The sequence below is a fragment of the Saimiri boliviensis genome, chromosome 11 (assembly GCF_048565385.1).
Source record: "Saimiri boliviensis isolate mSaiBol1 chromosome 11, mSaiBol1.pri, whole genome shotgun sequence".
NCBI lineage: Eukaryota > Metazoa > Chordata > Mammalia > Primates > Cebidae > Saimiri > Saimiri boliviensis.
Window position 1 is genome coordinate 42,101,307 of NC_133459.1, and position 24,573 is coordinate 42,125,879.

A 24,573-nucleotide genomic window follows, 5' to 3' on the forward strand; every position below is an offset into this window, starting at 1 on the left:
TGGATTTCGGCCCTCCCACCCACTTCCGGTTCCTGCTGGATGCCGAGGTAGCCAGGTCAGGGGTCAAGAGTAGAGACCTTCGCTGGCCCGGGCCGGCGCGGGAGGGCTGTGTGATGGCCTCGGAGCGCCCCGAGCCGGAGGTGAGGGGCAGAGGGGCGCAGCACTGGACCCCGAGATCCGAGGGGGAGGGTCCGGCGGGCAGGCGTGGCATTGGCCTCCTCTGGCTTTGGGGGGTGGCCGGGGCTGCGTAATCTTGGTTGGGGCCGGTCCAGTCCCAAAGGCCCGACTCTGGAACCCTGCGGACCATGGAACGCGGTCTGCAGTTTCCTCGGGGAGCTAAAGGAGTAACTCTTAGCTTTGTTTTTTTTTTTTGTTTTTTTTTTTTGCTGAAATGTCATCCGCGTCGTCCACTCTTTGACCTAATGATAGTGGTATTAGCAAAACTTGTATTTTGACTTTCTGTTGCAGTTTCAATGGGCAACGCGGCAGTAGATTGACTTTGCCGGTTTTTGCATTTCTTTAAGCACTGGAATGCCATAAACAGCTTGAATTCATTTAGTTCTGGGGCTCATGCTTTTAGAAAATCAGCTTTAGTTTCATGAAAAAACATTTGAGTCGGACTGAGACCTCGTTCCAATATTGGCGCTGTCACGTAGTTATTTGTGCAACCTCCGGCGAGTCTTAACTTCCCGGATCCTGTTTCCTTCTTTATAAAATATATAGTGTGTTGTGAGGATCACATGTGATGAACCAGAAAAGGGATATGAGGTATTTGTGAGATGCTAAGGAACATGCAATGAAACTTATATATGTTGTGTCATTCAGACTTGCACAAGGAAGATGGCATTCTTACAGAGGAGAAAACTGAAAAATGAGAAAGATTAAGTACCTTACTCAAATGCCACTCATCCAGGTAGTAGCGGTTTGGAGTTAGAAGATCTGAGCTTAAAAATCTCAGATTTGGATAAGACACCACCACTAGGAAAGGTACCAATATATTAGTAGGTGGTAAGGGTGAGGGATGTGTATAATGATACAAATAGTATTCATTACTGCATACTTACTGCATGCTCGGCACCATTCTGAGTGCTTTACCAATGTCAGTTAATCCATTCAGCCCTATGAAGTAACACTTATCTCCTTTTTTTAGTTTAAGAACTGAGGCACAGAGATATTAAGAGTAACAAATTAGTTGGGGCGCAGTGGCTCACATCTGTAATCCCAGCACTTTGGGAAGCTGAGGCCGGAGAATCACCTGAGGTCAGGAGTTAGAGACCAGCCTGACCAACATCGAGAAACCCCATCTCTACTAAAAATACAAAATTAGGTAGGCGTGGTGACACATGCCTGTAATCCCAGCTACTGGGGAGGCTGAGGGAAGAGAATCACTTGAACCCAGGAGGTGGAGGTTGCAGTGAGCCAAGTACATGCCATTACACTCCAGTCTGGGCAACAAGAGCAAAACTCCGCCTGAGAAAAATAAAAAGAGTAACTGAAGTATTGGACTCCAAAACAGATGGCCAGGCTCCAGTCTTTGTATTCTTAACCATATTGCTTATAGTATAAATAGTAAAGTGACTACAGAATGGTAAATCTCCAGTTCACTGGGATTTGGTGTAGTAAGACCCAACATTGAGTAGGATAGTAGGAAACCATGCCTTATTTAAAATAATCAGTCATGTTCACAGAGGTGGTAGAATAGCTCATGTATCAAATATCAAAATCAATCAGAAATATTAATACAAGAAAAACCACAAAACAATTCAGTGTTTCATTATAGATTAAAGTGAAAGGAAGTGGAGGGCTGTTGTGGGGAAAGACAACATTATCTTTTAGGCAGATAGTCTAGAATGGCACCATCCTGTAGAAATCTAATGCAAGCCACATGTGTAATAATAAGTTTTCTCATAGCCACATACAAAATAAAAAACAAATGAATTTTAATTATATATTTAACCCAAAACTCCCATTTTCAAAATGTAATAAAATGCAAAACATTATGAGATAGTTAACTTCTTTTTTATACTAAGTCTTTAAAATCTAGTGTTGTATTTTACACTTACAGCACATCCCATTTTGGTCTAGCAACATTGTAACTGCTCAGTAGCCCCATATGGTAGTCTTTACTATATAGAGCAGTGCAGATCTAAAGTAATTTCAAGTCAAGACACACAATCCTGGGAGTGTCATCCAGCCAAAAGTTAAGCATTTTTTAAGTTCCTGATTTGCATTTCTGAAAATTTTATCAGAAGGTAAAGAGATTGAAGAGTTCTGTCCCTGGGTGTTATAAAGTGATTGATTTTTAGAGGCTGTTAGGATCCCAAGAGAGAAAGATTGGGCATAGTCAGATTTAGAAAATCATTCATTCATCACACACTTGAAATATTTTACAAGTGCTGCTATGGAATCAGAATTGTGCCAAGTATCAAGGTGGAAACAGAGCAGTGTAAGACAGACAGGTTCCCTATCATTATGGAGTAAACAAGGATTGAGTTAGGTTAATAAGTGCTGTAAAGGAGTGAGTTAGGGTGCTTAACAGGGATTCTTAACCTACCTTGTTAAGAAGTCGGGTCCGGGCGTGGTGGCTCACACCTGTAATCACAGCACTTTGGGAGGCCGAGGTGGGTGGATCATGAGGTCAAGAGATTGAGAACATCCTGGACAACATGGTGAAATGCACCCCCCCTCCACCACCGTCTCTACTAAAAATACAAAAATTAGCCCTACATGGTGGTGCATGCCTGCAATCCCAGGTGCTTAGGAGACTGAGGCAGGAGAATTGCTTGAACCTGGGAGGCGGAGGTTGTGGTGAGCTGAGAACGTGCCGTTGCACTCCAGACTGGGCTACAAGAGTGAAACTCTGTCTCAAAAAACAAAAACAAAAACAAAAAAGAAGTGGCAAGGCAAGGGGATGTGGATCAGGAAGACTCAAAAGAATGACATTTAAGCTGAAACCTGAAGAATAGGTAGAAGTTATCTAAAAGAAGAGGCAGAGAGCATTGCAGGCAAAGGGAATAGTGAGATCTTCAGGTAAGACGGAGCCCATTGGAGCCTTCAGAGAACTAAGAGGAAGCAACTCCTAGTGTGGATGCAGTGTGACAATGAGAATAGCTAACACTTACTGAATGCTTACTGAGTATCATCTGATACTCAGAAATTATCCTAAAATAAGCACTTTTATTATCCCTGTTTCACAGACAAGGAAACTGAGGCATAGAGAGTGTAAATCTCTGCCAAAGCTATATGGTTAATTATCAGCAGAACCAGTATTTGATCGTAGGAGCTCTAACACTAGAATATGTGCTTTTAACTGAGGGGGGATTGGTGAGAGAAAAGGCTGGAGAAGATGCAGCTTGAAACCATGCTAGAGGCTCAGGACTTTGACGTACAGTGGCAAGGAGAGTTTAGCCAGTTCAAGTGGGGAAATAATTCACATTATTTTGTGGGAGTGTGTTCACAGAAGACAGCACAAGGGTTGAAAAGACTTAAAAAATCAGAACTTTATCACAAAGGGACAGGTACAAGAAAAGCAACAGATTAATGAGATGGACCATACTTCATTTATCCTGGTATACATGGTGTATGGTACAGTGCCTGGTAATGTTTTACTTATCTTGATATAAATGGTATGTAGGCCTCAATAAATGTTCCAGACAATGATAGCCTTCCTCTCCCGTTTAATTGCAACAACATTCCTATGAAGATATTCCTTTTATTTATTTATTTTTTGAGATGGAGTCCTGCTCTGTCACCAGGCTGGAGTGCAGTGTCACCATCTCGGCTCACTGCAACCTCCGCCTCCCAGGTTCAAATGGTTCTCCTGCCTCAACCTCCCAGCTAGCTGGGACTACAGGCCCATGTCACCACGCCCAGCTAATTTTTGTATTTTTAGTAGAGACAGGGTTTCATCACATTGGCCAGGATGGTGTCGATCTCTTGACCTCGTGATCCGCCTGCCTCGGCATCCCAAAGTGCTGGGATTATAGGCATGAGCCACCACACCTGGCCTATGAAGATTTTTATCCACATGCTATCAACGAAGAAACTGAGGCCTGGAAAAATTAAGTAATTTGTCCAAAGTTACCTAGATAGCAAATAATAGAACCAGATTTGAATCCAGGTCTCTGACTCCAAAACTGTACTTTGTCTTCCTTACCAGACTACTGAGAGTCATGAACTTCAGACTCAAGGGAGATTAATATTGAGACGTGAAGCTCCATGTGAGTGTGAATGCTCTGAGAACTAATTCAGGGATTCTTATTTATTTGTTTATGTATTTATCTATTTTGAGACTGAGTCTCGCTCTCACCCAGGCTGGAGTGCAGTGGCATGATCTCAACTCACTGCAGCCTCCATTTCCCAGGCTCAAGCAATTCTTCTGCCTCAGCCTCCCAAATAGCTAGGATTACAGGCACCCCCCATGAAGCCTGGCTAATTTTTGTACTTTTAGTAGAGATGGGGTTTCACCATGTTGCCCAAGCTGGTCGCAAACTCCTAAGCTCAGGTGATCCACCTGCCTTGGCTTCCCAAAGTGCTGGGATTACTGGCGTGAGCCATCACACCTGGCCTTATTCAGGGATTCTTAAAGGTTAATGTAGAGGAATCACTTGGAGACCTTGTTAAAATGCAGATTCTAGAACCCATCAACACTTTTCTTTTTTTTTTTTTTTTTTTTTTTTTTTTTTTTGAGATGAAATCTTGCTCTGTCACCCAGGCTGGAGTCTTGCTCTGTCACCCAGGCTGGAGTGCTGTGGTACAGTCATGGCTCACTGAAGCCTCAACCTCCCTGAGCTCAGGTGATTCTCCCAACTTAGCCCCTCTGAGTGGCTGGGACTACAGCCACATGATACCACACCCAAATTAGAAATAATTTTAGTAATTTTTTGTAGAGACAGGATTTTGCCATGTTGCCCAGGCTAGTCTCAAACTCCTAAGGCTCAAGTGATCCAACCTCTTTGGTCTCCCAAAGTGCTGGGATTGCAGGCATGAGCTACTGCACCTGGCTGTTACTTGTTTTTGCAGAACCACATTCTTATCCTTTGGAGCATTTACTTGTTTTGTAATAATACAATAGTTAGAATGATTATTTGATTGATATTTTTGTCCTTCATTATAGAATAAGTCTTATGAGAGCAGGGAATGCAAGCTTTGCTTTTCATTGTATCCTCAGGACCTAGCCCAGTGCCTAGGATATACCAGGCTTTTTATAAATTTATTGAGTGAATGTATGCATGCTTACCTTTCCTTTGTTCTTTTTGGAATTCAATGAGGACTCAGTGGCATCCTGAACAAATTAGCATGGAAATCAAACTGGAGAGATTTACTAGAAGAAACAACACTCTAAGCTTCACCATAGAATAATAGGCTGAATTTATCCAATGTGACAGGACTAACTGAATAATTATATATGTCCAAAAAAGCCAGCTCATGAGTATAGCATGAGAAATGTGTTTGGACCGCAGCACAGGTGAGAAAGTCATGGAGGTTTCCTGAGCAAGTACAACCTAGGAGAATCTGAATCTGTGACCTCACCTGAGTATTATGTTCCATTCTGGTCCCCACATTTTAAGTTGTAAAGTAGACCAGCCAGAATTCATTCCTGGTCACATAATCTAAGATATAAAATGGTGAGGAAACTTGAAACCAGGCCATCTGAGACATACTTAAAGAACCTGAAGATGTTTATCTTGGAGAAGCAAAGACTCGGGGCTGTCACCCCATATTTAATAATAGACTCTCGTTTGGCAGAGGGTCAGATTCTCCCTGTGTGACCTCAGGAGGTAAAACAAAAAGTGGGTTAGATATTTTCAAGACCACAGACTTTAAGAGTGGGTCAAGGTATCTAAAAGACAGATTCTGGCTCTATGTGAGGACATTTCCAACTCTACCAACTAAACAGGTATGAGAAAAAAAAAAAAAAAAAAAAAAAAAACTGCAGTGAATGACTGTGCAGGACTTCCTCTGACTCAAAGAAGCGAGGTTAACAGCAACACTTTGTTATTACTAATCTGTGCATTTATCCATATAACTTTTTACAAGGTGCTTTCACACACCATTGGGCTAGGTGGTATTTTGTAGAGGAGGAAGCTCACCCAGAGTCTGAGCTATCATATCACAACACTTTCTTTCCATAACACTGTTCTTTCTGAAACAAAGCTAATGGAACCTAAAGCAAATCTGTTAGAACCCCCATTTGGACTCCCCAGCATTCCAGGAACAATAAAAAAGAAGATACTACTGAAAACTTGGTAAAAATAATGTTTGTGGAAACAAAGGAAAAAAAAAAAAAACAAAATAGAATAGCTTACTTTTTCCATAAATGATTGAAAGATACAGTGACTAAAGGACAGGAACTCTAGCAACAAAAACCATGTTGATAAAAATGAAAAATTCGAAATTATTGGTAAGAAATTAAGAATAACTAGAAACAAGAGAATAAATATAGCTTGTGAGATTAGTTTTCCTTGTTCATACATGTATTCAACAATTATTTTTAGAACACTTAGTATGTTTTGGCACTGTGGTAGGTGCTAGGGTTACAGCAAGAAATAATGTATAGGCCAGGTATAGTGGCTCACGCCTGTAATCCCAGCACTTTGGGAGGCTGAGGCAGGTGGATCACCTGAGGTCAGGAGTTCAAGACCATGCTGGCTAACATGGCAAAAACCTGTCTTTACTGAAAATAAAAAAATTAACCTGGTGTGGTGGCATGTGTATATAATCCCAGCTACTCGGGAGGCTGAGCCAGGAGAATCACTTGAACCCAGGAGGTGGAGGTTGTAGTGAGCCAAGATGGCACCACTGTACTCCAGCCTGGGTGACAGAATGAGACTCCATCTCAAAAGAAAAAGAAAAAGAAACAATATATAGACATGGCCTCTACCTCATTGGATCTTCCAGACTTGTAAGGGAAACAAACATTACACAAATTTTTTTTTTTTTTTTTTTTTTTTTTTTTGAGATGGAGTGATGGAGTTTCACTCTGTTGCCCAGGCTGGAGTGCAGTGACACCATCTTGCCTCACTGCAGCCTCCACCTCCTTAGTTCAAGCAATTCTCCTGCTTTGGCCCCCTGAGTAGCTGCGACTACAGTTACATGCCACCATGCCTGGCTAATTTTTGTATTTTTTAGTAGAGATGGGGTTTCACCACATTGGCCAGGCTGGTCTTGAGCTCCTGGCCTCAGGTCATCCACCCATCCCAGCCTCCCAGAGTGCTGGGATTACAGGCGTGAGCCACTGCCCGGCCCCTGTAATTTTTTTTTTTTTTTTTTTTTTTTTTTTTTTTTTTTTTTTTTTTTTTTTCCTGAGATGGAGTTTCTCTCTTGTTGGCCAAGCTGGAGTGCAATGGCACGATCTCAGCTTACTGCAATCTCTGCCTCCCGGGTTCAAGCGATTCTCCTGCCTCAGCCTCCTGAGTAGCTGGGACTACAGGCACGTGCCACCACACCTGGCTAATTTTTTTATTTTTAGTAGAAACAGGGTTTCACCGTGTTAGCCAGGCTGGTCTCAAACTCCTGACCGCAGGTGATGTGCCCACCTTGGCCTCCCAAAGTGCTGGATTACAGGCATGAGCTATTGCGCCTGGCCACAAATTCTTAATTATAAACTCTGTTAGGTGTCATGAAGAAAAAATATAGAGTGTGTGAATGCCCAGCATAGGACCCTAACTTAGTGCAGACAGTCATGGAAAGGTTCACTTATTAAACCTAGATTTACCATGATTTTAGTCTTAGAAGATTAGATGACCATGTGCGCAACTCTGTCCTTACGGTTCTGACCCACTGGACTTGTGCTCTTCCCCTTTAACCCCTGGGTTAAAGTTTTGTCCAGTATGGGACAAACTCTTTTTTTCCTTTTTTTTTAAATTGTATTTTAGGTTTGGGGGTACATGTGAAGAACATGCAAACTTGTTGCATAGGTACACATGTGGTAGTGTGATTTGCCGCCTTCCTCCCCTTCACCTATATCTGGCATTTCTCTCTATGCTATCCCCCCTGCAACTCCCCAGCCCCTCTGTCCTTCCCTATTTCCCCCCAACAGACCCCAGTGTATAGTGCTCCCCTCCCTGTGTCCATGTGTTCTCATTGTTCAACACCCACCTATGAGTGAGAATATGCGGTGTTTGATTTTCTGCTCTTGTGTCAGTTTGCTGAGAATGATGGTTTCCAGGTTCATCCATGTCCCTACAAAGGACATGAACTCATCGTTTTTTGATGGCTGCATAATATTCCATGGTGTATATGTGCCACATTTTCCCTGTCCAGTCTATCATCAATGGGCATTTGGGTTGGTTCCAGGTCTTTGCTATTGTAAACTGTGCTGCAGTGAACATTCGTGTGCATGTGTCCTTATAGTAGAACGATTTATAATCCTTTGGATATATACCCAGTAACGGGATTGCTGGGTCAAATGGAATTTCTATTTCTAGACCCTTGAGGAATCGCCACACTGTCTTCCACAATGGTTGAACTAATTTACACTCCTACCGACAGTGTAAAAGTGTTCCTATTTCTCCACATCCTCTCCAGCATCTGTTGTCTCCAGATTTTTTAATAATCACCATTCTAACTGGGGTGAGATGGTATCTCAGTGTAGTTTTGATTTGCATTTCTCTAACGACCAGTGATGATGAGCACTTTTTTGTATGTTTGTTGGCCTTGCGTGTGTCTTCTTTTGTAAAGTGTCTGTTCATATCCTTTGCCCACTTTTGAATGGGCTTGTTTGTTTTTTTCTTGTAAATCTGTTTTAGTTCTTTGCAAGTTCTGGATATCAGCCCTTTGTCAGATGGGTAAACTGCAAAAATTTTTTCCCATTCTGTTGGTTGCCGATTCACTCTAATGACTGTTTCTTTTGCCGTGCAGAAGCTGTGGAGTTTGGTTAGGTCCCATTTGTCTTTTTTGGCTTTTGTTGCCAGTGCTTTTGGTGTTTTGGTCATGAAGTCCTTGCCTATGCCTATGTCCTAAATGGTTTTGCCTAGATTTTCTTCTAGGGTTTTTATGGTGTTAGGTCTTATGTTTAAGTCTTTAATCCATCTGGAGTTAATTTTAGTGTAAGGTGTCAGGAAGGGGTCCAGTTTCTGCTTTCTGCACGTGGCTAGCCAGTTTTCCCAACTCCATTTATTAAACAGGGAATCCTTTCCCCATTGCTGGTTTTTGTCAGGTCTGTCAAAGATCAGATGGTTGTAGATATGTTGTATTGCCTCCGAGGCCTCTGTTCTGTTCCATTGGTCTAGATCTCTGTTTTCGTACCAGTACCGTGCTGTTTTGATTACTGTAGCCTTGTAGTATAGTTTGAAGTCCGGTAGTGTGATGCCTCCCACTTTGTTCTTTTTGCTCAGAATTGACTTGGCTATGCGGGCTCTCTTTTGGTTCCATATGAAGCTTAAGGTGTTTTTTTTCCAGTTCTGTGAAGAAGGTCATTGGTAGCTTGATGGGGATAGCATTGAATCTGTAAATTACTTTGGGCAGTATGGCCATTTTCACGATATTGATTCTTCGTAACCATGAACATGGAATGTTTCTCTATCTGTTTGTGTCCTCTCTTATTTCGTTGAGCAGTGGTTTGTAGTTCTCCTTGAAGAGGTCCTTTACGTTCCTTGTTAGTTCATATTTCTCCCGCTCCCAGGCATTCTTGTACAACTTCACTTCCTCATACAGCTCTGGCTTGTTCCCAGGGGCTCCTATGCCCGGAGTGGCTGGGATGCCGTGAAACATCCTCTAGGCTCTGGAGGGGCAACAACAGCGCTGAAACTGGACGGCTCGTGGTCCCAGAGATGGCCACAAAACTCTTTTCCTTGTTGTTTCCTTGCTCAGCTGAAACAGTCTGGTATTTAAAAAAAAAAAAGTATTTAATACCAGAGAACAAAGGGAAAGTGGTATTGACACTAGTGTTAAGATGATCTCATCTTAAGAAAAGTTATACTAATTATTAGTTTTAAATGTCCAGTTTGTTTTGATTAGAATACATGGCAAGAGGGGAGGAAGTAGTGACAGGGAGAAAAAAAACATAGTGAATTCACTTATTTAGCAAAATTTTATTGAACATCCTATGTGCCAGGCACTGCACTAGGCTTTGGAGATAGAGTAATAGATAAATGACTGCTGAATTAGGATAGCCTTCCTGTTCTCATAATGCTCTGAGCCCTCAAACCATCCTTTAAAGAAAATTCTTTTTTAAAACTCCAGTAAGTCTCTCGATCATCGTTTTTTAGATAAGAACTTTGGCAGGACCTCAGCATAGTCAACACATAATATCCCACCCATACCAGCTAAGTCAAACCTGAAAGAGAGATTGTCTGATTTAGTATCCCACCTTAAACCCAAGGATCAGAGAAAGAAAGGGCAAGTGATTGCTGTGATTTCCTTCTTTGCCAATAAACAGACCCCTTTTCTGTTTTTAGGAGTGTGGCAATAAGAGTGTACAATTTGATGGGACTTTTCGAAGGAGTGGGATAGTTAGGAGTAACTGTCTCTAATTTTGATAGCTAACTTGGAAATCATTTTGTGCATACTGGTTTCCAGTGCTACTTTAATCATCCTTGACACCTTCCTTTTTGTTACTTTCCTCCTCTGTCCTAACTTACAATTAATCACCAATTCTTGTCTGTCCTATCCTAAAGATCCCTTTAAATGTAACTAAGTTCACGGTTTAGTTCAGCTGACTTTTTGTTTTCCATAAGACTTTGATGGTGAAAGACAGTGGTGGTTTTGCATGCCGGCATTATCTTGCATTATCTCATCAAGGACCCAGTCTCAAACAGTTCACAGAATGACTACTTTGAGTAGCTCTAGTCTAAGCCACTGTCGTCTCCCCTAGTTGTTGGAGGGGTGGAGGGGGTCTTTCTGAATCACACAGTAGCCAGAGGGAATTTTTTTTAATGCAGATATAATGTTACTGCCTTGCTGAATCCCTTTAGTAGCTTAAACTCACTCACAGGATAAATCCAAATTCCTAGCCAGGGTCTGTCTCAGTACAGTGTTGTAAAGTAGTGTAATAGAGAGTAGTATCTCCCAAGGTGTGATTGCATTTTATTATTTTTATTATTTTCTTTTTTGAGACAGAATCTTGCTCTTTTTCCCAGGCCAGAGTGCAATCATATGGTCATAGCTCATTGCAGCCTCAACCTCGCGAACTTAAGAAATCCTCCCACCTCAACCTTCTAAGTAGCTAGGACTGAAGGTGCTCACCACCATGCCCAGCTAATTTTGTGGGGTTTTTTTGTTTTGTTTTTTGTTTTTTTTTTTTTGAGATGGAGTCTCACTCTTGTTGCCCAGGCTGGAGTATAGTGGCTTGATCTCAGCTCACTGCAGCCTCTGTCTCCTGGGTTCAAGTGATTCTCCTGTCTTAGCCTCCTGAGTAGCTGGGATTACAGTCATGTCCCACCACACCCCGCTAATTTTTGTATTTTTTGTAGTAGAGTTGAGGTTTTATCATGTTGCCCAGGCTGGTCTTGAACTCTTAGGTGCAAGTGGTTTGCCCACCTCAGCCTCCCAGAGTGTTGGGTTACAGGCTTGAGCCATCATGCCCAGCTGTTACTGATAACTTTTATTCTTACCAGGCATTGTGCTGAGCACTTCATATGCATGATTTTCCTTGATCCGCAGAACAGCACTTTAGATTGGTGTAGGATTATCTCTATTTTACAAAGGAGGACACTGAAGCTTAAAGAGGTAATACAAACTTTCCAGTATCTCACAGCTAGTAAGTGGCTGAATTGGGATTCAAACCCAGACTCTGAACCTGAAATTCCTGCACTTGGCCTCTACAGAGTACTTTTTTTTTCCTATTTATTTATTTATTTATTTGAGATGCAGTCTCATTCTGTAACCCAGGCTGGAGTGCAATGGTACTATCTCAGCTCACTGTCACCTCTGCCTCCCCGGTTCAAGCGATTCTCCTGCCTCAGCCTCCCAAGTAACTGGGATTACAGGCATCCACCACCATGCCAAGATAATTTTTGTATTTTTAGTAGACATGGGGTTTCACCATGTTGACCAGGCTGGTCTCGAACTTCTGACCTCAGTTGATCCACCCACCTTGGCCTCCCAAAGTGCTGGGATTACAGGCATGAGCCACTGGCCCTTTTCTTTTTTTCTTTTACCCAGTACTTCTGCATATATTTTAGGTGCTTGATAAATGTGAGCTTCTCCTTCCCTTCTGCTGTCATCCTTACCATTTTCCAATACCTGTTTCTGTATCTTTTTACCCTTTCCTTCTGTCTTCACAACCATTGTGTCTCTGTTCTCCACACTTTTCTCTGACATCAGAAACTCTCCATTATTGCTTTTCCAGGGCTTTTTCAGTCTTCTCTCCATGCGTATTTCCCAATTTTGGAAAAGAAAAATTCTTCACTTTCTTTCAACATGCTTCTCAACAGACATTTATTAACTTCTATTCATTTCTCCTCTACTACCTGCTCTTCAGTTATTGCCACCTGGTGTCCTTCCCCTCATTAATCAGGGACACAGAAGGAGAAATTTGCCGTTTGTGTAGGACAGACAAGAATAAGGGAGTAAGGAATGTGACAGATAAGGATTAATCAGGAAGAGACATTGGGGAGTTCAGACGACCAGTTGACCTTTGTTTCCTCTGTGAACTGTGGGCAAGTTTATCTGCTGGGAGTGAGGGGGCTGAAAGATTGGAAAACCTCCTGTGGGGAACAGGAAAGACTGCTGGCCTGCAGAATTCAGAGGACTGGTAAAGAAAGGCCTGCTAGAGTGGGCCCGGCTGGCAAGGCGACAAGTTTCTTTCTGTCAGAGTGCAGCTGCCATAGTATATGTGTAGATAGGGGAAAATGTCAGATTCATCCCAAGATAAGATTTGACAGGACTTGCGTAGTGGAAGGACAAAGACATGGGCAAGGGAGCCAGTGCTTGTTAGCGCATTGAGGAAGTGGCCACCTATGAGGCAATGGAGGCAAGAACTAGAGTACTGACAACTGAGAAGTGCCGGGGTGGAGCCTGTGACCCACAGAGGTTTGATTTTGAGGTATTCAGAAGGTTTGCTATTCCTTCGGTGAAAATTTCTTCAGTGCCTGCTGTTGCCAAGACTTGTTAGGAGTAACTGGCATTCATGTAATGTCTTAGGGACTTCTAGTATTTGTTCTCTTTGTAGAAATTTGCCAAGCACAGAGGCACAAAACTAGAATCGGACACAATCCCTGCCCTCAGAAGCTTGTAGTTTATAGGTGTAACTCGTATAAACATTGTAGAAACAATATGGAAAGGTCATTTCATCTATATGGAGGTCTGTATAGGGCAAACAGGATCAGAGAGTTAAGAATTGATACCCCAGGGAGGGACAGTGGGGGTTAGGGAGTTGGGGAGGGATAACATGGGGAGAAATGCCAGATATAGGTGATGGGGAGGAAGGCAGCAAACCACATTGCCATGTCTGTACCTATGCAACAATCCTGCATGCTCTTTACATGTACCCCAGAACCTAAAATGCAATAAAATATATATATTAAGAAAAAAAATAATTGACACCCCAGGAGCACCTCGCGTGGAGGTTAGGGTAAACTTTTCACCTCTGCTGCTTTGCCTCTCACAGATGGTGAGTTCCTTCAGCAAGTTTTTTGCACAGTGATCTGTGTATTACAAGTATTCAGTGCCATTTTTTAAAGATGTATTAATGTCTTTTTGTTCCCAGGTGGAAGAAGCCGGGCAGGTGTTCCTGTTAATGAAAAAGGATTATCGAATCTCCCGAAATGTTCGCCTGGCTTGGTTCCTCAATCATCTGCATCAGACCGTGCAGGCCACACCCCAGGAGATGCTGGTGAGGCATAGACACATGGAAGATGTGAGGGGCTAGCCCAGGAGGATCTGTTTTTTAGGAGAGTGCTGGAAACAGACAGGGAGGTAGACTAACTCTGAGGGCCCTCAGTCTGGGTGGGGCAAGGGACCGCCTACAAGATGATAGAAATTTAAAAAAATATTTTTTCCAGAGAGTGAGAGGAAGAGTATGTGGTTAGATTGAGGGCGGTAGAGCCAATGATGTGTCGTTTGGGATATAGAAGGCAGGTCCTGGGAAGAAAGTGGTGACTCTTCCCTGATCCTTTCATTTTCTTTCCATCCTAATTTTCAGCTTCAGTCTGAACAGGAATTGGAAGTCCTCAGTGTCCTGCCCCCTGGGTGGCAGCCAGATGAACCAGTGGTCCCAAGGCCATTCCTCCTTGTACCTTCCACCCGGGTCACCTTCCTGGCATGGCAGTATCGGTTTGTCATTGAGCTGGACCTTAGCCCATCTACTGGCATTGTGGTAAAGGATTGAAGGGAGACTCTGGGAAGAAAGGATGGGGTAGGGGATGAGGAGGAGAGGGAGCGGCCTGGCGGGGAAGTGAAAAATGCTGCCAGCCTACCATTTTGGAGAGAAGACAGGCTTATAAGCAAATGATGGGTATTTAAAAACAGAACCGGGCCAGCCGTGGTGGCTCATGCCTGCAATCCCAGCACTTTGGGAAGGCGAAGCGGGCTGATTGCTTGAGCTCAGGAGTTCCAGACTAGCCTGGGCCACATGGCAAAACCTGCCTGTACAAAAAATACAAAAATTAGCCAGGCATGGTGGCATGCACCTGTCCCAGCTACTCGGGAGGCTGAGGTGGGAGGATTGCTTGAGCCCAGGAGGTCAAGACTGCAGTGAGCCATGATCAGGCCACCGCACTCCAGCCTAGGCAACAAAGCAAGACCTGGTTTTGTTGTTTTTGTTTCCGGAAAACACCTCAGAAACTGTTCCATGTGTGGCACTGTATTTGGGTGTGTGATCAGCCATAAGATGAGGATCCTTCTGACCCATGGAAGCTGCATGTTTCTGCCCTCTGCCTAGGGTTGCCTTTGAATCCCCTTGAGCGCTCTTTCTCTGCGTTGCCCTCAGGATGATTCCACGGGAGAGATCTTGTTTGATGAAGTTTTCCATGCCCTGTCCCGCTGCCTAGGTGGGCTGCTTCGGCCCTTCCGAGTGCCTGGGTCTTGCATCGACTTCCAGCCTGAGATCTACATAACTATTCAGGCCTACTCCTCCATCATTGGACTGCAGTCCCACCAGGTATTGCATCTTTTCTCCAAGTTGATACCCTCAGACCAAATTTCTATTAGTCCTCTGACCATGTTCTTATCCTGTCTCTACTGTGTGTCCCCAAAGTCCCCAGCTCTGCTAGCGTCTTGAATCTGTTTTGTACCAGTTCCTCTGGACTTAAAGGGCCCTCCCATAGACTTAGGGTCAGTTGGTGTTGATTGGACAGCTGCCTTTCTCACCACTCCTGTAAATATCTTTGGTTCTGACCACTGGTTATCTGTTTTCTCTGTTCCCCTCTTCTCCTTTAGTTCTGTCAGATGGTTTGCTGATATGCTGGCTCCTGCAATCCCCCCAGAAAATGGTCTTTTGGAATGGTTTTGTGATTTTGAAAGATAAATAACCGATATATAATTGCTTTCAAGGATAGAGGAGGATCATTTTTTGTTTTTTCAAGACAGAGTTTCACTCTTTTCGCCCAGGTTGGAGTCCAATGGTGTGATCTCAGCTCACTGCAACCTCCACCTCCCAGGTTCAAGCAATTCTCCTGCCTCAGCCTCCCGAGTAGCTGAGATTACAGGCACCCAACACCATGCCTGGTTTTGTGTGTGTGTGTGTGTGTGTGTGTGTGTGTGTGTGTGTGTGTGTATTTAGTAGAGACAGGGTTTCACCATGTGGACCAGGCTGGTCTCAAACTCCTAACTTCAGGTGATCTGCCCACCTCGGCCTTCCAAAGTGCTGGGATTACAAGCATGAGCCACCGCGCCCAGGGTGGGTCATTTTCTTTGAGGGCCATATGAACTATTGGGTATAAATGCTGACCACACAGATAATTACAGGGCTTATCCAGCACTCAAGTAGGCTATCACAAGACACTCCTTTTGGAGAATGGCCAAGTCTGTTACTGGAATATCTGTTTTTGGCTTAGATAAGCATTGGCCCAGTTTCCCCTCATCTGCTTTTAACCACGCTTAATTCATTGGTAAAGGCTTTCCCTGAAACTGTCCCTGATGACTGCATTGTCACCTTAGCTATCAAACTGGCTTTGAGAGACAAGGTATTGGAAATAGCATCTAAGGGTCTGAAACATACAGCAACAGAATTGGTGCATACTCGGATCCCAGGGCAGTGATTGCCAGCCCTCTGCCCTAGTTTAAAGTACTTTCCCAGTATAGCTATTAGGACTATCAGTTGTGGGATGCATCCCTAGATGGGGGCCAGGTTTTATAGGCACTGATAGCCAAGGCAGGGAGAGCATGGATATTAGGTAATCATTCAAAACTTGGTTCAGGTTGACAAACACTTACTGATGCCTGATCTATACCAGGCCTGAGCAGGTCCTGAAGACAAAGATGAATCAGACCCTGTCCCTGTCCTGATGGGAGAAGTTGCGAGTTTATTGGGGGAGACATATTAAAGGAGGTAATTGCAGTTGAATGTGATAGGAACACCGATAAGATGACTCAGATGCTATGGGAGCACCAAGAGGGAGCATCCAACCAAACCTGGGGCTACAACAGAGAGGTCTTTCAGACACAGCAGCATCTGTTTTTTTGTTTTTTTGAGACAGAGTCTAGCTCTGTTGCCCAGGCTGGAGTGCAGTGGCATGACTTTAGCTCACTGCAGCCTCCACCTCCTGGGTTCAAGCGATTCTCCTGCCTTAGCCTTTCAAGTAGCTGGGATTACAGGCACCCACCACCATGCCTGGCTAATTTTTGTATTTGTTTTCTAGTAGAGACAGTGTTTCACCATGTTGGCCAGGCTGGTCTCAAACTCCTGACCTCGAGTGATCTGTCTTCAGCCTCCCAAAGTGCTGGGATTACAGGCATGAGCCACCGTGCCCTGCCCAAAGCAACATTTGAACCTAGTTTTGTTTTTTTTTGTTTTTTTGTTTTTTTGTTTTTTTGTTTTCTGAGACGGAGTTTCGCTCTTGTTACCCAGGCTGGAGTGCAATGGCGCGATCTCGGCTCACCGCAACCTCCGCCTCCTGGGTTCAGGCAATTCTCCTGCCTCAGCCTCCTGAGTAGCTCGGATTACAGGCATGTGCCACCATGCCCAGCTAATTTTTTGTATTTTTAGTAGAGACGGGGTTTCACCATATTGACCAGGATGGTCTCGATCTCTTGACCTCGTGATCCACCCGCCTCGGCCTCCCAAAGTGCTGGGATTACAGGCTTGAGCCACCGCGCCCGGCCTTGAACCTAGTTTTGAAGAAATAATTGAGGTTAACCATTCAAAGAAGGGGAAATGGACTCTCTGACAGAAGAAACAGGGACCAGAAGAAACAAACACATGGTACTATGAATCTGCACTCTCAATCACAGGTATTTTAGGGAACTACATATTATTCGGTGTCAACAGAGTAAAATTTGACTGTAGAGAGAGATGGTAAAGAGGAGACTATAGACATAACTGGGAGCTGGTTATGAAAGGCCATGACTGTCACGCAAAGACTTTGTGCTTTATTGTATGGCGTTCAGTGTGGTAAATAAGAGCACTGGATCTTATTTTTAGTAGTTGTTTCTGGGTATTAAATTCCAACATTTTATGCAATTTTCTTCTAATCTTGTGTCTCTTTATCCCCCCTCACCTCCATCTCTTTACCCAAGAGAAAGGGAGAATCAGGAAACTCATTCTAGACACACTATTTTGTGTCCTGTTTTTTATTTTAAGAGATAGGGTCTCATTCTGTTGCCCAGGCTGGAGTGCAGAGACATGATCTTAGCTCAATGTAACCTTGAACTTCTGGGCTTAAGTGATCATCCCACCTCAGCCTCCCAAGTAGCTAGGACTACCGCTGCATGTGACCACATCCAACTAATTTTTTCTAATTTTTTTTGTAGAGACAGGGTCTTGTTATGTTGTCCAGGCTGGTCTCAAACTCCTGGCTTCAAGTGATCTGCCCACTTCAGCCTCCCAAAGTGCTGGGATCACAGTGTGAGCTGCTGTGCCTAGCCTATCCTGCCTTTTTTTTTTTTTTTTTTAAACATATAGTATGGGCATTCTTCTATGTCACTAAATATTCTTTGAAAACATGATTTTTAATGGCCTGTTAACTTACTGTTTCATCGTATTTTATCATCATATGTTTGTTTAACCAGCCTCTTGTTGGCCACTTGATTGTCCCAATTTTCAATATTCTAAACAGTATGAATATGACATCTTTCTCACCTTTTTATGGCTCAGGTTCTGCTGCTTTTCTTATCGTGTTTTCCTTCCTGTGGGCCTGTAGAGTGATAAAATGTCTGTCTTTCCCTCTTCTGGCTCTCCCCAACCACTTAACCCAGTTGAGAACAGGGAATAAAAAAGTAGTTGTTCCATGGGGTCAGGGTTGGGGAGAAGTGGGCATGCGGCACAGGTTGTAGGAGTGTAATGGGGAAAGAGGGATGAGATCCTGAGGGCCACCACAGGGACTGCTGGGCTTATATACAATTTTAGCATGGGGGACACTTATTTATGTTTGAAGTAGAAGAAAAGGAGCCCATGAAGAAAGAGTGATGATACTAGAGAGACGAAAGGCTCAAGATTAGATGGATAGATTAGCTACAGGGGAAAAGAGGAGGAAGAAGAATCCTTTCTCCAGCACCTCAGAGGAAGAACAAAGACATAGATGTAAACATTCAACAGACCTTGGGAGTGCTTTCAGAGAGCTGGAGAGTTGTGTACACTCCCAAGTTGGAGTAAGTGGGGAGTTCCTGTTGACTGGCTTCCTTTCTTTTTAAGAGGGCAGAGGGTGGGAGTTATCTGCTGAGGGTAAAGGGAAGGAAGAAGCATTCATTAGGGGGATAAGAAGAGGATTTTGAGCTTAAAAAAGAGAAAAAGGAAGTTCTACCTACAACAGTCAGATAAGAGAAAGAAATAAAGGGCATCCAAATTGGAAAAGAAGAAGTCAAATTATCCTTGTTTGCAAATGATATGATCTTTTATTTGGAAAAACCTACTGATAAATTCAGTTAAGTTGCAGGATACATGATCAACATACAAAAAGCAGTAGCATTTCTATATGCCAGCAGCAAACAATCTGAAGAATGAATCAAGAAAGTAATCCTGTTTACAAAAGTTAAAAATAAATTAAAATACCTAGGAATTAATTTAACCAAAGAAATGAAACATCTCTACAATGAAAACTATAAAACATCAATGAGAGAACTTGAAGTGGACTCTAAAAAATGGAAAGATATTCCATGTTCATGGATTGGAAGAATCAATATTGTTAAAATGCCCACACTACCTAAAGGAGTCTACAGATTCCATACAATCCCTATCAAAATACCAATGACATTCTTCCTAGAAATAGAGAAAACAAACCTAAAATTTATATGGAACCACAAAAGACCTGGAATAGCCAAAGCTATTCTGAGCAAAACCAATAAAACTAAAGGAATCACATTACCTGACTTCAAATTATACTACAGAGCTATAGTAACCAAAAACAGCATAATAGTGGCATAAAAACAGACACACAGGCCAATGGAATAGAATAGAGAACCCAGAAACTGTGTATCTACAGTGAACTCATTTTCGACAAAGATGCCAAGAACATATACATTGGGGAAAGAACAGTCTCTTCAATAAATGGTGCTAGGAAAACTATATTCATATGCAGAAGAATGAAACTAGACCCCTATCTCACAAAAATCAAAATGGATTAAAGACTTAAATCTCGGCCGGACGCAGTGGCTCACACCTATAATCCCAGGACTTTGGGAGGCCAAGGCGGGCAGATCACGAGGTCAAGAGATCGAAACCATCCTGGCCAACATGGTGAAACCCTGTCTCTACTAAAAAATACAAAAATTAGCTGGGTGTGGTGGCACACACCTGTAGTCTCAGCTACTCAGGAGGCTGAGGCAGGAGAATTGCTTGAACCTGGGAGCTGGAGGTTGCAGTGAGCCTAGATCATGCCATTGCACTTCAGCCTAGCACCTGGCGACAGAGCGAGACTCTGTCTCAAAAAAAAAAACAAAAAAAAAAACACAAACTATAAAACCACTAAAGGAAAACATTGGAGAAATGCTCCATGACACTGGACTAGGCAAAAATGGACAAATAGGATCACCTCAAATCAAAAAGCTTCTGCATAGCAAAGGAAACAACAGGTGAGGCAACAACCCACAGAATGGGAGAAAATATTTGCAAACTACCTGACGGGATTGATAACCAGAATATATAAGAAGCTCAAACAGCTGTATAAGAAAAAAACCTAATCATTTGATTTTAAAATAGGATTTATTTCTTAAAAAAAAACCTCAGACATTTCTCAAAAGAAGGCATACATACGGCAAACAGGTATATGAAAAGGTGCTCAGCATCATTGATCATCAGAGAAATGCAGATCAAAACTACAATGAGATATCATCTGACCCCAGTCCAAATGGCTTGTATCCAAAAGACAGGCAATAAATGCTGGTAAGGATGTGGAGAAGAGGTAATCTTGTACACTGCGGCTAGAAATGTAAATTCGTACAACCACTGTGGAGAACAGTTTGGAGGTTCCTCAAAAAAACTGAAAATAGAGCTACCATATGACCTAACAATCCCTCTCCTAGGTGTATACCCAAAAGAAAGGAAATCAGTATATGGAAGAAATATCTGCACTCCCGTGTTTATTACAGCACTATTCACAGCAGACAAGATCTGGAAGCAACCTAAGTGGTCATTGACAGATGAATGGATGAAGAAAATGTGGTACCTGTGCACAATGGCGTACTATTCAGCCATAGAAAAGAATGTGATCCTGTTACATGCTGCAACATGGATGGAACTGGAGGACATTATGTTAAGTGAAATAAGCCAGGCACAGAAAGACAAACTTGGCATGTCCTTACTTGTGGGAGCTAAAAATTAAAACAGTCGAACTCATGGAGATGGAGAATAGAGCAATGGTTACCAAAGGCTGGGAAGGGTAGTTGGGGGAGGTGGAAGGGGAGATGGTTAATGGGTACAAAAATAGAATGAATAAGATCTAGTACTTGATAGTACAGCAGAGTGACTACAGTCAACAGTAATTTATTGTACATTTAAAAATAAAAGCAAGATTGGATTGTTTATTACACAAAAAAAGGATAAATGCTTGAGATGGGCTAGCGTGGTGGCTCATGCCTATAATCCCAGCACTTCAAGAGGCCGAGATGGTTGGATCACTTGAGGCCAGGAGTTCAAGACCAGCCTGGCCAACATAGTGAAACCCCATCTCTACTAAAAATACAAAAATTAGCCAGGTGTGGTGGCCTATGCCTGTAATCTCAGCTGAGAGAGGCTGAGGCACAAGGATTGCTTGAACCTGGGAGGCGGAGGTTGCAGTGAGCCAAGATTGCGCCACTGCACTCCAGCCTGGGCAACAGAGCAAGACTCTGTTTCAAAAAAAAAAAAAAGCTCGAAGTGGATACCCCATTTACCATGACGTAATTATTATACATTGTATGCCTGTATCAAAATATCTCATGTCCCTCCTAAATATATGCACCTTATATGTACCCACAAAAATTTTAAATTTAACAAAAAGAGAAAAGGTCCAGAATAGCCTCTGTGTACAGTATGCTTAGAAATAAAAACGCATTACAAAATATGAGAATAAGAAAGATTTTGCTAGGCTGAGGAGGGGCAGCTTATGAGACATCCTATAGGCCAAGATAGAAAAAGCTATTAATAGAAGACCTTATGGTGCCCCCATGTGGGAGGTTGGGGACGCCCAGTGTGGAGGACCCTAAGCGGAGGGAAGTTGTGACCCCAGATAAAGATGACTAATGACTAGGGACCTAGGCTGAGGACTGATGGAAGAGATCAGATAAGGAGGAACTGGCTGTGGAGTCATACTTTAGATACTGGTTGGGTAGGAAGTCAGGATCACCTAGATGGAGCTATGGAGAATAAGCAGAGCAGAAGTGTATTGTTCTGTGCCCGCCCCCCCCCCCCGACTGCCCTGTCTCAGTCTTTTCCTTGTGCGTCTTAGGTGCTGGTACAGGGCTGCCTCTTGAACCCTTCCCAGCAAGAGGTGTTCCTGCAGCAGATATATGAGCAGCTCTGCCTCTTTGAGGATAAGGTGGCCACTATGCTGCAGCAGCAGTATGATCCTCAGAGCCAGGTATGTAAGAGAGAAAGTGGGCAAAGGCAACTTAGAAAGAGGAGCAGCTAACGACAGAGGGCAGAGAGAAGAGATAGTCCAAATAGGGCAGAAAAGGGCTAAGAGCTGGCGCAGAGTGAGCCAAGGGTAGGCATGCTCATGACACGCTCCTTGCTGCATCAGGACTCAGATATACTCCCCAAAACACAGATTCTTTCAATGAGAAAATGTAAAAGCCATTTGTTTGCATTTTTTTTAGCCCCAGCTCTTCTCCATCGCTGGATCTTAGAAGGTGATTCATGGGTGGCTTTGACCTCTACTTAGTAGCATTTTGTACAATCAGGGATAAAGCTGCTTGGGCCCACTAGACTTCCCTGTCTCATTACTTTGGGTACCCTAGAAGTAGCCAGGCAAATGGCAGTTCTGTGTGCCTGATGACTGGTCATGTAATTTGACTGAGGTATAAAATATCTCATAACAGTGATGGAAAAATATGGAAAGGGGCCCTTATTGGCAAAAGATGGAGAAGGCCCACTTTAGTACAATCTGAAGCTTCATCTGGTGCTGAACTCCCTTCGCCTCTGAGGTTCAGTATCTGAGCACACACGGGGAGGGAGCACAGTCAAGACTCAGCCTTGTTGTATGGGAATTGGGGTCCTCACAGGATTCCGGCTGTCTGGCCTGAGAAGTGTTGGGTTGTAAATTCTGGCTTTGCCATGGATGGTGCTGCAGCGCCATCTGTCCCATTCTATCTTTTCTTTAACATGGGGCCAGGCAGAAGACCAGTCCCCAGATGTAGGGGAGCCACTGGGCCGGAAGGTAGGCGTCTCCATGGTGACAGCTGATCTTGGGCTGGTCAGTATGATTCGTCAGGGCATCTTGGCGCTGCAATTACTACCCTCAAACTCTAGTGCAGGTCAGTAGAAGGAATATTGGTGGGACTGGGGAAGCAGGGATACAGAAAGGGTGGGGCTATCAACAAAGATAGTGGTTCCAGGGAATCAGTGGGACCCAGGGAAAAGAATCTGTTTCCTTGTTTTTTCTTGTTTGCAAAATGTAAATCTTTATTAGTGTATATCTCAGGAACCCTCAACTCTGACAACTGTCAGGGACCCTAGAAGGAGTAGAGCTCCAAGGACATCACTTAAGGGAGGTTATGATCTGACACTCATGAGGAAGAAACAGGGAACGTAAGGGAGAAGGAAAGGTGTTTGAAGTTCATAAAGCATATTGGTGGGCAGACACTGAGCCCTTCAGGGAGGGCCCTGTCAGTTGGGTGCCTCCTGTAACTTTGGTCAGTGTCTCCAGGTCTGATCTGGTGTTTCCTGCCCCAGGGATTATCGTGATCACGGATGGGGTGACCAGTGTCCCTGATGTAGCTGTCTGTGAGACGCTGCTAAACCAGCTTCGCAGTGGCACCGTGGCTTGTTCCTTTGTGCAGGTGAGGACTTTTTAGGAAGGAGGAGAGAGAAATAGAATATCTCACAAAGTTGGGGTGGCTGATTACTTTCTTACAGGTGGTGATTTCCCAGGTAAAGTCAATTACTTAGTTATGTCGGGGGGAAGGACTCATGTCTAGAAGGTAGGTGGCAGTGGTGGGAGAGGACTCTCATTTTTTTCCTCTTTCTTTAGGATTTGGGAAATAGCTGTTACAGCAAAAAGAATACAGAATTTGAAATCTCACAGTCATTTCCAGTCCCACCTCCCCCAGTAGATTAGTCGTTATTGTTTTGAGTGCAAGGGTCAGAAAACCCAGCTCAAACTAGCTTAAGCAGAGGGTGAAAAGGTATAGTCAGGGAACTGCAGCTAATTTGAATTGATGGACTGTAGGGAAGGAGGTAAAGAGCGATGGGAAACAAGGCCAGAGGGGTAGGCACAGGCCAGAACATGAAAATCTGGTTCAGCTGTATTAATGAGGTTAAGCATAATTCTGTGGGTGATGCAGATAGATAGAAGGAAAGTCATTAGTTGGGTTTATGTTTTATAAAGGTCACTTGTGCTGTTGGGTGAAGGACGGGGGAAAGTCAGGAGGCTATTAATTGCAGTGAAGGAGGATCAGGGCTTAAATTTGAAGTAAGAGGATTGAGAAAACTGAAGAGGCAGAGTCAACCTGACTTTGTGATTAGCAAGTTGTAGGTAGGAGATGAGAGAGAAGAGGGCTTAAAGATGTCTCTAAGTCTCTGACTCCAGTGATGACTGGGTAGCAGGCAAAGCAAAAGGAAGAGAAGCAGTTGTGGTGGAGTGAGGATAAGATGATGAATGGAGGTTTGTGCATGTTGTGTTAGAGATGCCTGTGATTCAACATAGGTAGTTAAGAACATCACCTTTGGAGTTAGGCATGCTGGTCTAAATCCTGACTGCATTTATTAACTGTGTGACATTGTGCACATTGCTTCACCTCTAGGTCAGATTCATTTGTAAATGGAGATTGTAAAAGTACCTATCTCACTAGGAGGTGAGATGCATTTAAAATATGTAACATCTTGCATAATCATTTCAT

The 24,573-nt window shown here is 43.4% G+C and overlaps 1 protein-coding gene across 2 annotated transcripts in view; it reads left to right on the forward strand.

Annotated features, from left to right (window-relative positions):
• Nucleotides 1–24,573, forward strand: part of SZT2 (SZT2 subunit of KICSTOR complex) — a 57,769-nt gene continuing 33,196 nt past the window's right edge. For both annotated transcript variants that reach the window (XM_074380670.1, XM_003936949.4), the window contains exons 1-7: nt 1–140; nt 13,652–13,777; nt 14,087–14,260; nt 14,873–15,043; nt 21,963–22,094; nt 22,848–22,989; nt 23,408–23,514. In XM_074380670.1, coding sequence (XP_074236771.1) covers nt 114–140; nt 13,652–13,777; nt 14,087–14,260; nt 14,873–15,043; nt 21,963–22,094; nt 22,848–22,989; nt 23,408–23,514 — 879 coding nt within the window. In that variant the 5' untranslated portion in view covers nt 1–113. The remainder of the gene's footprint in view (nt 141–13,651; nt 13,778–14,086; nt 14,261–14,872; nt 15,044–21,962; nt 22,095–22,847; nt 22,990–23,407; nt 23,515–24,573) is intronic.